This window comes from Sceloporus undulatus, chromosome 4 (assembly GCF_019175285.1).
Source record: "Sceloporus undulatus isolate JIND9_A2432 ecotype Alabama chromosome 4, SceUnd_v1.1, whole genome shotgun sequence".
Taxonomy (NCBI): domain Eukaryota; kingdom Metazoa; phylum Chordata; class Lepidosauria; order Squamata; family Phrynosomatidae; genus Sceloporus; species Sceloporus undulatus.
In genome coordinates, this window is record NC_056525.1 from 44,475,399 (window position 1) to 44,492,348 (window position 16,950).

Sequence of the window (16,950 nt, forward strand, 5' to 3'; positions counted from 1 at the left end):
TACTAAACCAGGAAACCTGAGATGTCAAAAAGCCTTCTGGAAAAAAATAAATTGCAAATATTGATGGAATGCTAGTAATGAGATATAACATGGTGAAATGGTCCACATATCAGATGAGACTACAGAAAAATATTTATTGTGAATGGATTTCTCTGTCAGTGAGGCTATGATGGGGGGGGTGGTGGAAGTAAATTATGTATTATTATTATTATTAACCTTTATTTATATAGCGCTGTAAATTTACACAGCACTGTACTTATAATCTTTTAGTTAGACGGTTCCCTGCCCTCAGGCTTACAATCTAAGAAGACATGACACAAAAGGAGAAGGGAGTGGTGGTGGGGAATGTACACATCTTTTTATTCAGTATCATGTAATGGTAAAGAATAATAGCTGAAGCCATACAAAACTCAATTACTTGCTTAGACTGTCTCTTCCTATAGTAGATTTATATCAATAGATGAATGAAAGAGTGTTTGCATTCTGCACAATTATAATAGATTAATATCACTTTAGCCACCATTGTCCCATTCTACAGGATTCTGGGATTTGTGGTTTGGTGAGGCATTAGAGTTCTCTGGCTGAGAATGTTAAATCCTCCTCATACTGCAGATCCCACAATTCCACAGGATAGAGCAATGGCATTTAAAATGGAATCAAAGTGCTGTAATTTATAGTGTGGATTAAGCTTGCTAGGTGCAAAACTGAAGATGGCTCTTGTCTCTTTAATGATTGTACAGATGACAAAATTTCAGCAGGTGTTGCTTGTGATGTCACCAAGTAACACCTGTTGAAATTCCCCTTACATAGCCAGTATGTCTCCAGTTTTTATGTTGACAACACTAGACTGTGAATAGCATATCTAATTTCTGGTGAGTTCCACCTCATAAGAGATAAATCTTCCTCATAGGTGGGAAGGCCATATTAGAAGATGACATCACCTCACATGACCTTTGCAATAATATAAAATAAAATATCTCTGTCTATGACTGCAAAATATGCCCTTCTTAAGGGATCCCTGGTTGCTATTTACTGAGTTGCATGCATTCAGCATAGAAGCAAAATGAGGAAAGCAATGTTTTCTTTTGTCAAAGGCACACTCAGAATGAAAAAAAGCCCTGAAGATAAGAGACAACCACAAGGGAATTTAGAGCACAATTCCTAATATGGCAGGAATTAAACTCTCCCTTAACTCTAATCCACTGGAAGTCCATCTGGGAGACTGCAGGGTTGGGAGACTCATAGTTAACTGTGAAATGCTAGAAATCTCATAAAACCACTGGACACCCCAAAGATAGACCAAGCCACAGACACTGTATAGAATTGCCTCCTTATTGACAACTCACAGTGCTGCTTATCAGTTTCTTCATAAATGAACCAGTGTGTGTGGCCAGTCTATTTGCATCTCAAATCAAGGGCAGAACATATGAGGAAGAGAGATGGAAAGCAATAGAATAAGAAGGTAGCACAGCCCATTGCTTCCCTTGAGTTACAGCACGAGAGAGAGAGAGAGAGAGAGAGAGAGCGCATGGTGTAGTGGTTTTGGTGTTGGACTGGAACCCTAGAGATCAGAGTTCATAATCTTTGCTCAGCCAAGGAAACTCACTGAGTGACCTTGGACAAGCAATGGCAACCCCCCCCCCCCGGACAAATCTTGCCAAAAAAGCCTCATGATATACAAGTTATGATAGGCAAATATAGTTATAGCCCCATGGTCACAATAAGTAAAAAATGACTTGAAGGTGCACAACAGCAAGAGATGGAGCTTCTGTAAGGCAGGTGAAACAGAAAAGACTTAGAGCTGCTGCTATTGCTGTTTCACAAGACGGTCAGTTAACTTGTGCTTTTGGTAAAGAAGTAGAGAGCCTGTTCATTATAGCAGTTTGCATGTTGGGCTAGGACTCTGAAAGAACAGGGTTTGAAGCCCTGTTCAGCCATGGAAACCTATTAGATGACCTTAGGCAAGTTACACTCTCAGCCTTAGAAAAAGGGAATGGGAAATCTCCTCTGAATAAATCTTGCCAAGCCCAAGAAGTGCAATCTGTAGTTTAATCCTCAGGTTTCCCAAGGGCCATGACTTTCTTTGCAGGTCTGAGATCTGTCATCATCCCTTTATAGCAGGAATGGGAAAAGGCTGCCTGTATGCTATCTCTAGAACCCTTCAGGTCCCCATAAATTAAAACAAAATCCATCTGAAAAAAATTACCCAATAAATGCCCCCAAATGCCATATTGAGAAGCATCAAACATCTAATCAACCCCATCTTCCATGATCTTGAAACTTTTATAAAGACTGAAAAATCTGTCCTAAAGGCTAGAAATCCCTTCCAGATGCATTTTCAATGGATTTCTGGTGGAACTGTGTTCTGTGGCAGGATTAAAAACTGGCCTCTGGCTCTGTGCAGTTTCACACCCCTCCTTTACAGAGATGGATTCTTACTGTTGGGGAGCAAATGGGGAGCCCACTAGAAATAGGAAATAAAGATTAATTAATGTCATCTGATCTGAGTTTTTGGTTCCTTAAGTATGAAGAAATCATAGGGACACTCATTTCTATTTTAGGTTGTTTATAAACAGCTTCCTGGTTACCTATGGCTGTCCTAACCAGCACAGAAAAAGAATACGTGTTGTTATGTAGTTAAAATTCTTCCAAATATAACTTGCTCTTCTGAGACTTAATAGAGAGCCAAGATTATACAGACCTACTCCTTTTCTATCATATTCAGAGGGACAGTTACGACTGGCCATTGGGCCAAATGGCCTTCCCTCCTCTTCTGCACAGGACTAGCCAAAGAACAGCAGGAAAGAGATCTGCCATTTGCAGCTAGCTGGCCTTTCCCCCCAAAAAATATGTTACAGACAGAGGGCTGGGGCAGCTAGGGCTGTACATGTCTATGAACCTTCATTGTATTATCTTTACTTTATAAAATAATATATTTTTAAATTTCAAAAATTGTGTTTATTCTGAAGTCAGTTTATCAGGGCTGCTGAAACAAACTCAATTTTATTCCTGTAATGAAGCTATGAGTTTAAAATGCAAAACTTCATAGAAATGGGACTGCCAGGCTATTTTTAATTTGCTAAAAGGTATCAGGAAAGATGAAGTAGTTGCAAAGCACGGATGAGTATTGGGGAGGAAAGGAAGAGAAATATTAAAACCAAATGTCCCTATTTGGTAGGGACAGTCAGGTTTGTTTGTTTGTTTGTTTATTATTTATTTATTTCATTTATTTGCCACCTTTCCTCCAGAGTGGGACCCAAGGCATGTTCCAAAAATTGTAACTTTAAAACTTATACAATAAAATTAAAATCACCTCGTAAAATATGAATATCATTTTAAAAAACAACCAAAAGTTTAAAAGAGAAATAAAATATCCCCAGTCAAAAGTCTCACTACTTACATATTAAAAGCTTACTTAAACAGAAACATCTTTCCTTGCCGGAGAAAGGAAAACAAGGAGTAGGCCAGCCTAACCTCATGCAGAAGGGAGCTCCAGAGGTTGTGAGCTCAGAATACGTATTGACCAATGCGATATAACGTGAATACGCTTTGGCCAATGCGTAGTCACAGCTGGGTTCCGAACTGAAGGCAGCCGGCTCCTCCGTTTTGCGAGTCCGCAAAAATAGTGGATTCACAGGATCCGTATTGATGGCCAGTGTGAAACCTCTGCTGCTTTGGCTGGTGTGTACATCCAATCTGCTGGTTCTCTTAAAGACCACTGGGTTGCAAATTTCCCATGATGCTGCGCTGGAATTTCCCCCATCTCCTTCCGTTGGCCCTTTCCCCTTTCAGGACAACCGCCAGGGCTGGGGAGCGATTTTTCCTCTGAACGAGATAAAGCAGAAACCTTTTGTGTTGGTGGTGGTGGTGGTGGGGAATGTATGTGTGTATATATGTATATGTATGTATGTATGTGTATATATATATATATATATATATACACACACACACAGATGTGTGTGTAAGCATATACATGCAGCATTACACTTTCGGCTGCTCCACAGTTTGTGTGTGTGTGTATATATATGTGTGTGTGTGTGTGTGTGTGTGTGTATGTATATGTGTGTATACATACACAGTGGACCCTTGTTATACGCTGGGGTTTGGTTCCAAGATCCCCCGTGTATAACAAAATCTGTGTATGCTCAAGTCCCATTAAATATAATGACATAGCAAAATGGTGTCCCTTATAAAAAATGGAACATCAAGGTAAATTTATACTTTTTTGGAACATTTTCAAGCCGTGTATGCTTGAATCCGTGTATAAAAAATCCGTGTATAAGAAGGGCCGACTGTACACACACAGACAGCTGTGTGTGTACACTTATAAATACAGCTTCACACTTTTGGCAGTACCACTATGTGTATATGTGTGTATATCTATATGTGTGTGTGTGTGTGTGTGTATACACACACACACACACACACACATATATATACAAACACTCAAGCAGACAGATGTGTGTGTACGCATAAAAAAGGCATCACACTTTTGGCTGTACCACTATGTGTATATGTGTGTATATCTATATATATATGTATGTATGTGTGTGTGTGTGTGTGTGTGTGTGTGTGTATATATATATATATATATACACTCATACAGACAAATGTGTGTGTACACATAAAAAAGGCATCTCACTTTTGGCTGTGTGTATATATATAAGTATGTATGTATATATATAAGTATGTATGTATGTATTTATGTGTGTGCATATATATATATATACACACACACACACACACATATATACAGATGGTGCATACCCCTTTTGTAAGTGGCTAAAGGCAGCAATTCTCGCGATATTACGCGCTAAACAGTGACCTCATTCTTCACCCCGGAAGTTAAAAATGTTGCGCCCCGTTCAGAGCCCCACAGAGCATGCGCAAGGCTGCTGATGCGAATCGGCCAATACACATTGTATTGGGCTGGTGTGGTAATCCAATCTGCACTTGTCTCACTTTGCCTGAATACGCATTGGCTGATTCGCAAAACCTTGATTCGGAAGGCCGCCCAGGTGTGAAACAACGTGATATGACGCGAATACGAATCGGCAAAGCATATTCAGAGAGCGCGAGTGTGAATGAACGATGCGATATAATGTAAATACGCATCGACCAATGCAAACTGACCCTACTTCTGTGCCCTGTGTGGAAAGGTCCTTTGTCCTCAAATTGCTTCAGTTGCTGCCAACTGAGTTGAAAGTGCAAAAGTGCAACACAAAGGAAAGGAAAGTAGAGACAGAGTCTTGCTTTTCCCATTAGGCTTTCACAATGAGGAAAAATATACAGAACATCACATAGCACAGCACTTTCTTGCTGGAGGATTACTTCTGGTGTGTCTAGTTTGGTTCTAAATTGCCAGCAATCTCAAACTCAACTGCTGCTCCCTTTACTGTCCATTACTAACATCTTCACACCATCCGTTAGCCTTGAACTACAACATCTGTTATGGCATTATTTTCATTAAATTATTCAGTTATGGTGAGCAGCAGCCTGTGAGTTGCATTCCTTTGAGGCACAAAAAGCTCCAAATACAGTCCTGTGTGTCAGATGACCATGACACAATCCTGCAATTATTAGGATATTGACAAAAACTGGTTCGTTTATTTCTCATAACTCTGTATGACCCAAGATGGGAAGGGAGAGTACCAGATACTTGGAAGGAAATGAAAAAACAGTGCCAGTTAGCCCTGCCAGATTAGGACTATCCCAGGTATGGAGATAGTGGGGCCAAAAGCTAAGATCTAGGGCTGACCTGCTTCTGATGTCTTAGGAGATGGGGCCTTGGCAATATTACAAGGGACAGCCCCTAGTGACGCCATTAAACATGATCAATTAATAATCAATCACAATTACAATAAATATTCCATTAAAACTAGAACACAACGTTTAAGTAATTCAGAATATACACACTAAGTATTTTCAAAGAGTTCCTGGAAATTCCTCTCTCTTTTCCTGAAAAAATAGTCTAGGACAGGTTCTGAGGTTTAGGAGCCCTAATCTGAGCAATGGACAGCTCCGTGCAACTCAGAACAACGTTATACACAACTAACACAGAACTCCTAATCCCCACAAGTTTTCAGTCATATCCCATGTTCTAAAACTATATAATGATAAGAGAGAATGGTAAGTCCTCAGACTACTTATGGAAGGAGGACGGGGACAAGAGGAAAGCTGTGATCAGGTGATTATCTCCCCCCCAGTGTGCAACAGAGCTCCATGTCATAATATATTTGACCCCAGTGCAGCCTGCGCTGTTGCTGGACTCTGGACTTCAGAAGTGTTAATCTCACTTGTTACTAACAAGCTGAGGGAGAAGGTGAAAGGGAACGGACAGGATATTTTTTCACTTTCTCTCCAGGGATGGACAAAGAAGAGTCAGCTCAGCATCTTATTACTGCAATGCCATCTAAAGGGCCAAGTTTATGAGACAATTTCACCACCAACCAAAATGATTTGTTTTCTACAATTCAACACTGCAGAAAAATTAAATTAAGTGTGAAAATACCCCTTATCTGAAAATGTCTATCAACATGGAAAAAATGTGTTTTAAAATTTAAGACCTCTAACTTGAAAAAATTCTACTTTTCATCACAATGATAATACTCTGGACTTTATCACATGAGGCTATAAAAGTGGAATCTTAACAGGATAAAAGCCTCCTTGGCTGGTACTTATCACACAACAGCATGTCCATCCTGCTGTTGCACTGAATTCCATTCATTACTATAGTGCACCTTTTCACTGGCAGGCAAAACTCATCAATAGGCTCTCAATCTTGCTACTATTTCATTACCACCTTTGTGGGATAGATCCCTTCTATTGCAGTTCTACTTCTCAGGCAGTTATGTGATGTGAGTGGGTGTACTTCTGCTCCTTTCCCCATCTCCCATTCTCACACTGATCATGGCTGCCAACAGCTTTCCAAAGCTGGCTGCTCTGTGCACATTCACACAGCAGCCAACTTAGGGAGGTGGTTGGTAGCCACAATCAATTCCTCTCCCCCCCCCCTTCCTCCCAGGTGATGGTGTTTGGCAGTGCAAAAACAGATTACATTACCATGGATCACCAAAAATGCTATAATGCAGAAAACTGTGATAAGAAATTATGCCAAACCAGTATGCATCCATTCTTAAACTAGCGTGATTGTGGCAGGACAACAGGCCAATATGAAGAAGTCCTTTGATCAAGTATTTACTTGCTTTGCAGCATTATGAAAGCCAGATTAGTGAAGCTGTATGGTATCTTGAAATAATTTAAGATCCCTATTAAATGGATGTAAAAGCAAACCATGGAGACATTTCAAGTTGCCATATTTTAAGGTTAACAAAAGTTAACACATTGTACTCCTCTTAATAAAGTACAGATGGCCTTTGCAAGTGTATACTTTTCAAAACAAGTCAAATTTTTCAAAGGTCAGACTTTTCAAAATGCCTCCATTCTTTCATTAACCCATGCTGAACTGTCACCATGGTCAATACGCTAAGATGGTTTTCAACAGAGTTGAAAACCATCCTGTTCAGAGTAGCCTTCCCAAGCATTGCATAATTGTTGCTTACTATTTGATGTTCTTTTGGTGCCTGTTTATCAAACCATTTCCTGTATTGCTATGTACTGTATATGCATTATCCTACTTGAGAGTATGTATTTTCCCTGGAAAATGATTAACCATCCATTATGAAGCCAAGCCCTCCCTCCAGTCCATCTGCCTTGGTCCAGGCCTCGGAGGTTGAGAGGAACTGCTGGACCTCTTACCCTTTCCCTCCACCACTCCCTTCTCCTTCTGTGTCATGTCTTTTTAGATTGTAAGCCCAAGGGCAGGGAACCGTCTAACTAAAAAGATTGCATGTACAGCGCTGTGTAAATTTACAGCGCTTCATAAATAAAGGTTAATAATAATAATAATAATAATAATAATAAAGATAGTTGGGCCAGGGACATAGCCAGGATTTTAGGAAGGGGGGGAGGCCAGACTAAGTGCCACCATTATAATGGGGCTTGGGTGCGGCGGCGCAGCAGCATACACCATTCATTTTTCTAATGGAAGGGGGGGGTCCGGACCCCAAGATCCCCCCCCCTTGGCTACGTCCCTGGTTGGGCGCGCTGAAAACTAATGTCATACTTTAAAGATGTACAGCAATGGAAGTTTTGCAAGAATCTCCAGTCTGATATTATGACACATTTCTTCCACCACTAATCTTATGAAACATTAATACTACTGTAAAAAATAAAAATCTCCGTAAAGCAAACAAATAAATAAAAAATATTAGCACTTCTATAGATGATAATAATAATAATAATAATAATAATAATAATAATAATAATAATAATAATAATATGCTTTATTTATATACCGCTCTTCCGAGACGATCAAAGCGGTTCACAGAATCATTTAAAAACTTTCACATCATAGATGAAAATGATCTCACTGAAAGCTAACTTCTTAATGTTCTCTGTGAATGGGTCTTCTGCACCTGCACAGAAAGACCCATTTGTGTGTATTCACAGATGACCACTCAAAGAACCACAGTTACAGGTAAACAACTTGTCCTTCTGAACAATAAAAATAGTAGGGAGGTTGACCAGCTGAATGAATTAACTAAAAAAATTACCCAATCAATTATAGTTGGTGCATCTTTTACACACACTGGCTCCTATTTATGTCATTGCTCTATCAGCGGTGGCTGTATATCCCACCCAGTAACCGTCTCTGCATGGCTTGCAACACAACACTGAAAACCATTAAAACACAATTGTTAAAAATAAAGCATAAAAAGAAAAATAGCATGAAGTCTCTGCTGTAAAGAATAAAACCTATATATTTGGGTGTGAAAAGTGTGACTATGGACCACATGCAGACCCCAGGTGTTTATTTTAGGTAGGACCGTCTAAAGAAATGACTCAAGATCAAGAAAGTGCAGCCCCTGGAATGGTGGTTTACAATCCTGCAACCAAATACCACAATCCAAACACCAAACCTAATAAGTATCTTCTGATTGTGATTTCCAGCTTAAAATTGGTAGTGCAGCCTGCTGCAAAGATAAAAATTAGTCCCTATAGCAGTTGCCCAGTCTGTAATATATCAACATTCTCAGAAAGCATGGAAATCATTTTGGCACATTTGAATCAGAGGTCTACCAGTTTAAAAATATTAGAAGCTTAACATTAACAATTAAAAGGTCTGGAGAAATTAATAGGTTTTTACTTGGAATGGGGGGAAAATCACAAAGTAGAAACCAGAGAAAGTGCCTCTTTGGGAAAAACATTCTACAACTAGACTACCGCCACCAAAAAGGCCCTTATCTGTCTGTGGCTGATGGCAGCTGGAGTCCAACAATATTTGGACAGCTGCAGTTTCCCCATTTTTGCATAAAGCGGGCCTTTAGTTTTAAACGGGAGTAATTTCCTTATGTTCTAGACAAGACTGGACAACTTCAGAGGACTGGAGAGGTGCACTGAACATAGTCAGGGTGTTATTAGGGGGATGCTGGAGATAGGATCTCACCAGATGATTCCCTAACGGCGGGTGACACCTCTGTTCCTCAAACATGCTTTTGGGCAGAAATGGGCAGTGATGTTTGCCTGCTTCCCTTTAACACACTGAAGAGATGGCGTGAGTGGGGTGAGGGTCAGTGGAAAGAGGAAGGAGAGGACCCAGGTATTTAAAATTTTTAAATTTTAGTTTTTTTGTTATTTTTTAAATTCTTTTAAATTTCTCTTTTAAAACATCACATCTTATTAAATTTCCATTTTAACCACATGAAACAATGTACATGGAAATACATTTAGGCTGTGTGCATGATATTGCAATTTAAAGGTGTAAATTTAATTTTGCTAGTTGTTTATGTCACAACTATTGTCATTACATTCAGTGATATATAGGAATTACAATTTACAACTAATAGTACAAAAACATTACTAAGGATTCTATACGATGTGTTATAAGAGGAGGTCAATGGGGGGGGGGGGGGGGATGCCAACCCTAATGATGCCACTGCGCCTACCCCTAAATCCACTAGGGACTAAACTCTCTTCCACTGCCAAATTCAGTGCCACTATGGCAGAGTGACCTTGCCAGTATTTAAGGAACATCCTGTAAAAAGAGAGGGCTTCTCCATACTATTTGGAGAGCTGTAAAATTCACCGTTTCTTTCAAGTCATCTTTAACCAGAAATGACAAAAATATCCTGACATTTTGTCTATTCTGATGGTCTGTTTGTTTATCATGTTGGTATTCAGCATTCCATGTGTGTTTATAGGCCCCAGTCAGATCTTTAACCAAACCACTGCTCATGGTTTAGACCAGCTTTCCATAACCTGGTACTCTCCATGGTTATCTATTTTGATTAGTCAACAAACCATAGCAAAGCCAATGCTGGCTTGTGCTGATGTTATGAGCTGTCACCCAACATTCCTGGAAGGCAGCAGGTTGGGCAATGCTGTTGTAGACACTTTGACTCTATGCTTGCAAAGATTTACAGCCAATGTGCTTCACTTTGCCCAGTAGAAAATCAGAGGGGTAAAAAACATCACTGCACAATTGCTTGTAGGACTAGAACACTATTAGAAGGCTTGACCCACATAAGAATCAGATCAAAGACAGTTCCACAGCTATTGAGACCAGGGGCTCAACAAAGATTTCATTACTGTTACCTAGTTTGCAAAAACACGGGAACTATCAAGTTCGTGGCTGGCCATAAGGAATGGCTAACAGGCTCAGTCCGTTCAGCCTGGTGGTTTGTTTGCAAGTTGCGCTGGCCTGGTGTATTAGTCTGCCTCATTTCCTGTTTATCTCCTAAGTTTTCAATAACCTTGAACTTTAGAATGTTTCCTGTTGACCTAGAATGGGACAGAAAAATAAACTGGCACAAATGGCTATTCCATTAAAATACCAGAATGTTTGTTGTTGTCCTGGCTTTCTTGAAGTACAGCCCAGAACAGAAACTTTTTTAAAATTATTTTTTAAAAGTGCTGTTGCTTTCCCTCAGCCTTTCGTCTGGGACAGAATTGAATTCTAAATTAAAGCAAAACCAGAACCTGCAATTCAAAAGTCATATGATGTTTGTTACTTCCACATGCATGTGCATGTTTTAAAAACGTAGAGCACAGGAAATGCAAAGAAACATATATTTTGGCTTCAGGAACTAAGAAATGCTAGCCACTATATTTGTGTTTCAAGATCATCCAAGAGGATGTGAAAAGGATGGATGGTGTACAAAGTACCAACACAGTCAATGCTTAGAGTGCACTACTGAAATTCAAGATGTGAAGAACTGCAAGGAAAAGCACTCCGTGACTTCCTACAGGGCAGGTTTGTTCTTCAGGGTGACATGTCCATGGCCATGTGTGCACCACACAATACACCTTCTTCCCAGATTTAGGCAATTTTTCCTGTTTTTTTGAAAAAAGCAGGAAGTCCCAGCCAATGAATGTGCATTATTTGGCTAGTGGATGAGAAACAAAATGGCCTAGACGTAGGATTAATTCCAAACAAGTATCGGCCCATATAAAGTGGGTCCCTAACACTCCACTCTCAGTTGGTTTCAAAGCTTCATTCTCTCCATCCTCCCCTAGCCTGTTTTATTCCCAAGAATCAGTTTGTATACAGTTGTGTGGCACTGACTGTGTGCTCCTTGGGACAGTTTGTTATGAGACCTGGACCCCTGAGGGAGATATTCAGGGTTGATGTGTTCATCAATAATTAGGAGGGCGTGTCCCCTTATGAAACTTGGGGGAATATAGGCAGATAGGGACAGATCCAGATGGATGGGGTCTGTCTTTGCCATACACCCTGGTGACGGGGGATACAGTGGCATCTACACATGTGGAATCCCATCTCTCTCATCCTGGTAGTCACCCTACAATGAATTGCAGTGAATTGATTGGCACACAAGCTGATTGGTGCCCGCATCTGAGCTGCTGTGGTTGTAAACCTATGTGCAGCTGTAACCAATAAAAGTCATGACTGTGACTTATGTCACTCTGCCCACCAATTCTTCTCTTAAATTTAATGAGAAGAATTAAATTAAAATTAATTAAAATAAAATCCTTGTCTCAAGAAGAAGAGCCCTCCCTCCATGACATCATCATCAGACCTGGGAGGAAATTAAAAAGAGAGGCCCAACTTCCATTAGGCCTAACTGTGAATGTACTCACTTTGCTCTCTTTAATTTTATTGCATTTTATTTATTTATTGTATTTTATTTTATTATCTTTATTTTTACTATTGTAACCCGCCTGGATTCCTTGTGATTGGGCGGGCTATAAATAAATCATCATCATCATCATCATCATCATCATCATCATCATCATTATTATTATGACCTAATTTGTTCAAAACAAAATGTGTATGCATACTCTGCATTTAAGTGGAATGGACCCTGAACACTCAGTGCACAGATAATGAAAAGTAAAAATCTTACTGATGATGGGAGTTGTGTATATATGATGCCCTGAGAAAACAGACAGGCCATCAGTCAGTGGAAGTGCATACACTTTGCTTACAGAAAGTGCAAGATATGATTGATTCATGGCACTTCCAGTTAAAAGGACATCAGATAGAAGGGGCAGGAAAGGCCTCTGGAGCTCACCTGAGATGTTGGAGAACAGCTGCTAGCTGGACTATACACTAATGGCCTAAGAGGACCAGTGTTGGAGTCTGTTCATGACACTAAGATAAAAAAACTTCATACAATAAAACTTTTCCAAAGGGCATTAGCCTTACAACAGACAGTGGAGGCATAAGGGGAGAACGATTTGGTATATTTCTGATCAATGTGAAGTTTCTAATATACAGCGGGCCCTTGGTATCTGCTGGAGTTTGGTTCTACAAAAATCCATGGAAGCTCAAATCGCATGCCAGAGGTGGCACTCAGATCCCTTTTTGTGGGCACACACTCTGTCATCCCACCACAGAGTTCACCAGAGTTTGTTACTAGAAAGCCAGAGGAACATGGCACTTTGTGATAAATAAGTGGGTTTTGGGTTGCAGTTTGGGCACTCAGTATGTAAAAGGCTCACCATCACTGGCATAGTGAAATGATGTCCCTTATATAAAACAGCAAATTCAAGATTTGCCTTTTGGAATTTATATCTTTTTGGGATTTTCAAGCTGTGGATGGTTGAATCCATGGGTAAAGAATCCATTATATGGAGAGCTAACTGTACTCCTGGGGAGGGGGAAGAAATCAAATCCAACTTTTCAATATTTGCTTTTATCATATCAATGAGAAAATTTCTCTTTTGTACAGTCAACAAAGAGCCCATTCCTATTCCTCCAGTATTAATTGTGGCAGAACCAGAGATTATTCTGCAACATTGTCTCATCTAGGAAGACAAGCAGGACAGAGATGTTTAGCCAGTCCTTGAAAATATTTCACATCCAGGCTTTTTTTTTTTTTTTTTTTTTTAGGGAGGGAGGAAGGGAGAGGAAGAGAAAAGTTGTGGGGGGGACATCCCACAAGAAGGAAAAAGGAAGGCAGAAAGAAAGAATCCAGTAAAACTGATTGCATGTGTGTTTGTGTACATGAGAAACAGAAGAGAGGCATAGAGGCAGGCAGACAAGCAGAGGTCATGAGCAGGCTTCTAAGGACTTCAGGTAGAAATGAAGTGCAACCCACTCTATCATTAGGTGCTGAATTGCCTTGGGCACTAAACACTGGATTGTGTGGAAGAGGAAATTGTGATAGCACTCTGGCTGCTCTCTTCTTTCAGAGGACAGAGTTATGTGTTCAAGGCATCCTTGTGCCCTTTAAGCTATCCCAGTGTTGAACTAAGGGTCAACCACTGGTCTGACTAACTTCTGTAGGCAAACTGGAGGGTCATCATTGTGTCCATCCATCAGAGACAAAATATCTTAATCCAGCCCCAGTCACACTATTGGACAGAGTGAACTGATTACCTCAGGCAGCAGATGATGGAGTGTGTGGAGCAGCATTTAGAAGCTGAAGGAGAGAACCATTTGTGTGCCATTTGGCTGCGCTGCATCTCCTTACATTAGCCTGCTATTCTCAAGAATGGTGGGAACTGTGTTCCAACACCAATGCTGAAGTAAGCTCCAATTTGTCCTATCTGTGTGTATGTGCAAGCTCTCAACTTTCACCTCTGGCAACAAAATGTCTTGGGCTGCCCTGCCATGAAGTCTTATTCTCTCCTGGCTAGCCCTTTTAGCATAGTTTAGACCTTTTGGTGTTAGGGACAGGTTTTGGCCTTACTGTGAATTTGTTGTGAGTAGCAAGCTCACAAGAGTGTTCTGAGTAGCAAACAGATTTGGGGCATTTCTGTCTGTGTTGCTTGCTAGATACTGACAGGCTACAGATGTTGTTACTGAAGAGAGACACTTGTTGGCTTAGTCTCCCCACTATGAAGATGAATAATACAATATTACATAGTACATCTCTGCTGGTCAGGTGGTACTAGATTATGGTTGCCACCATATTTTTCTCATCCCAGTCCTGACTTTCAAAACACAGAAAGTTAGTATGTGAAAATTTACATAGCATGAAGATCACTGGAACAGCTTCACCAACCACATTTCCGAGCTGATGCCAAATAAGCAAAGCCTCCCACCCTATCCAACATGTTAGTTGTTAGCACCCCTTGTAACCATCATCTCCCCTCAGCCTCTTTTCTGCCTCACTTGGAGCAACAGTGCCAGATCTACAATGCACAGAGGATGAGAGGCAGGATTCCTACAGTCAACTTTGCTACCTTTGGGAAGTTGGAGTAAGAAGGTGGCTGAAACATGTCCCCTGTTGGGTATTAGGGCAAAGGACAGCAGATGCCCAATCTGACAAAGTGGCAAAAATCACTGTTCATTGTAATGGTGATTTTTATTTTTTAGATTTCTCAGAATGTATTTATGACAATGGAGGACAATAAATTGACAAAGTAACATTCCCTGATTCCCTGTTTACCCCCTTGATGTTCCTCTTTGGAATATTCAACATGGATACATTTAAAACTTTTGAACCTTATCACATTTGGCATCTTTATTTTAGAAGGGCAGATCTCACCTTCTGACTCACAACTGATTTATCTTGTTCAGTCCATGAAGTGGGTTTCATTGCAAATCAGGGTGGGCCTGCTTGTTGTTGCTTTGTAGCACAAAAATATAATTTTCTCTCCCCCCCCCCCCCCCCCCGCCCCAACATATAATAACTTACATCCAGTGACTGCTCCCTCTGAATAAGTTTCCTGGTCTCTTTCTCACAATAGTCCAGCATTGCCTCTCGGTTGTACTTGCCACTTGGATGCTTTTCAGTTAGGTCTTTTTGCCGGAGCCCCACAGGAATGCTTCCGTCTGAATCAGATGCATCCAGTTCTTTTTCCAGCTCTTCCATCTCCTCTGCAGACAAAGTGGATAATAAACTGTCAATATCTGGATCCTCACTGACTTGCCTTCTGTATTTTGCTACCTTGGACATCTTTGCAGTTTGCAGGTCAAGCACTTATGTTATATTTTTTAAAAAATGAAAAAAAATATAGGGAGCAAATTGCAGGATGTCTGTAAGACCAATCTAAGGAAACCACGTTCTTTTTCAGAGGTGCTGAAATGTTACATAGAAAGAACTAACTTCCCTCCAGCATGGAATATAATAGTTAGGCAGATGAAGAACAGCTGGCCAATGAGAGATCACAGCTGTGCTGCCTGGCTCAGTCTGGCCAATTAGACAAGATAGGAGGTGGGGCTGGTGTCTATCAGAGGAGTTTGAAACTTGAGGACATTCCAGGGAATCTTGAAGTGCTGCATGACCAAATTTAGTCCTGAACATTTAGCTTTTTAAAGGCAATGGAAGAGAGAAACATGAAGGGGAAAAAATCCAAAAGAAAACAAAACCCAAATATCTGCTGGCTGGGAGTGAGGATCCCAAGATCTAGGATGTTCCTATAATGCTTGTAGTTCTAATTACAAATGCATCTGAACTGTTCCTAATGCATTGCCTGCTTCATCTTCTCACTGAAAGAGTATTGTTGGTGCTCAGCATTCTCTCCGTTGTTTGTTTAACAATAAATGCATAGAAGATTGGGACATGCTTGTAGTTTTGACTTGCTTATTTTTTAAAGCAGCATACATGTTGCTTCCAAAAACTATGGTACACATACAAAGTGCAACTAATTAAACACACATATGCAAATTATAAGCATGCAGGTTAGCACTATCATATGTGTATGTGCTAAAGATTAACAGAGAGCCAGTGTGGAGTAGTGGTTTGATCATCGAACATACAATGTAGAGCTTTTACTTTTTCTGTCTGCAATTTATTTCACATCAAGTGGGAAACCTGTGCCCTCCAGATGTTTTGATCTACAACTCTAATCACCTCCACAAAGCATGACCAGTAATAAGGGGTTATAGTTCTTGTAGCCCCAACATCTAAAGGGCCAAGACACCTCACCCCAATAGCTTCTTGGGCCTACAAGAGTGTCTTCTCACTATTTCTGTCAAAGAGCAAACAAAATGGCATCTTCTATCCTGTTGGTAATAGGGTTGTCAGTTTTTACATTAAAATCAGAGATTTAGACTCAAGCCAATTGCCTCAGAATCACGTTGCTTCAGTGACTTGACTCCACAGTAAATGACTTAGGTGCATTACAGACTACCTAAAAGCAGCGGTGTGCCGGCGCTGCTGGTTGCTCCGCGAGGGAGCCGCAGCAGCCAAACCGCGCGGCTCCCACGCAGAGCAAAAAAGAAGCCCCAAAATGGCGCTTCTTCCCACAGTGTGGTTATGACGCCGCAAGGCGCCAATGGCGCACTTGCGATGTCATAAGCGCCGCGCGACGTGCAGACGCTATGCATCCGGAACGTAATAATGGCGGCGTCTGTGTGTATAGGGCGCCGCCATTATTACGCCCCCGTCACGTGCTAGGAGTGAGGCTGGTGTGGACGCTAGGTCCCCGGCCAACCCCTAGCACATGATGGGGGCACCTCAAGAGCCCATCTGTAAC

General features: G+C 40.7%; 1 protein-coding gene across 1 annotated transcript in view; it reads right to left on the bottom strand.

Annotated features, from left to right (window-relative positions):
* The window catches only part of LMOD1 (leiomodin 1), a 34,528-nt gene extending 18,946 nt beyond the window's left edge, over window positions 1-15,582 (bottom strand). Inside the window, exon 1 of the mRNA XM_042465447.1 lies at window positions 15,168-15,582. Coding sequence (XP_042321381.1) covers window positions 15,168-15,428 — 261 coding nt within the window. The 5' untranslated portion in view covers window positions 15,429-15,582. The remainder of the gene's footprint in view (window positions 1-15,167) is intronic.
* Between the last annotated feature and the right edge of the window lie 1,368 nt (window positions 15,583-16,950).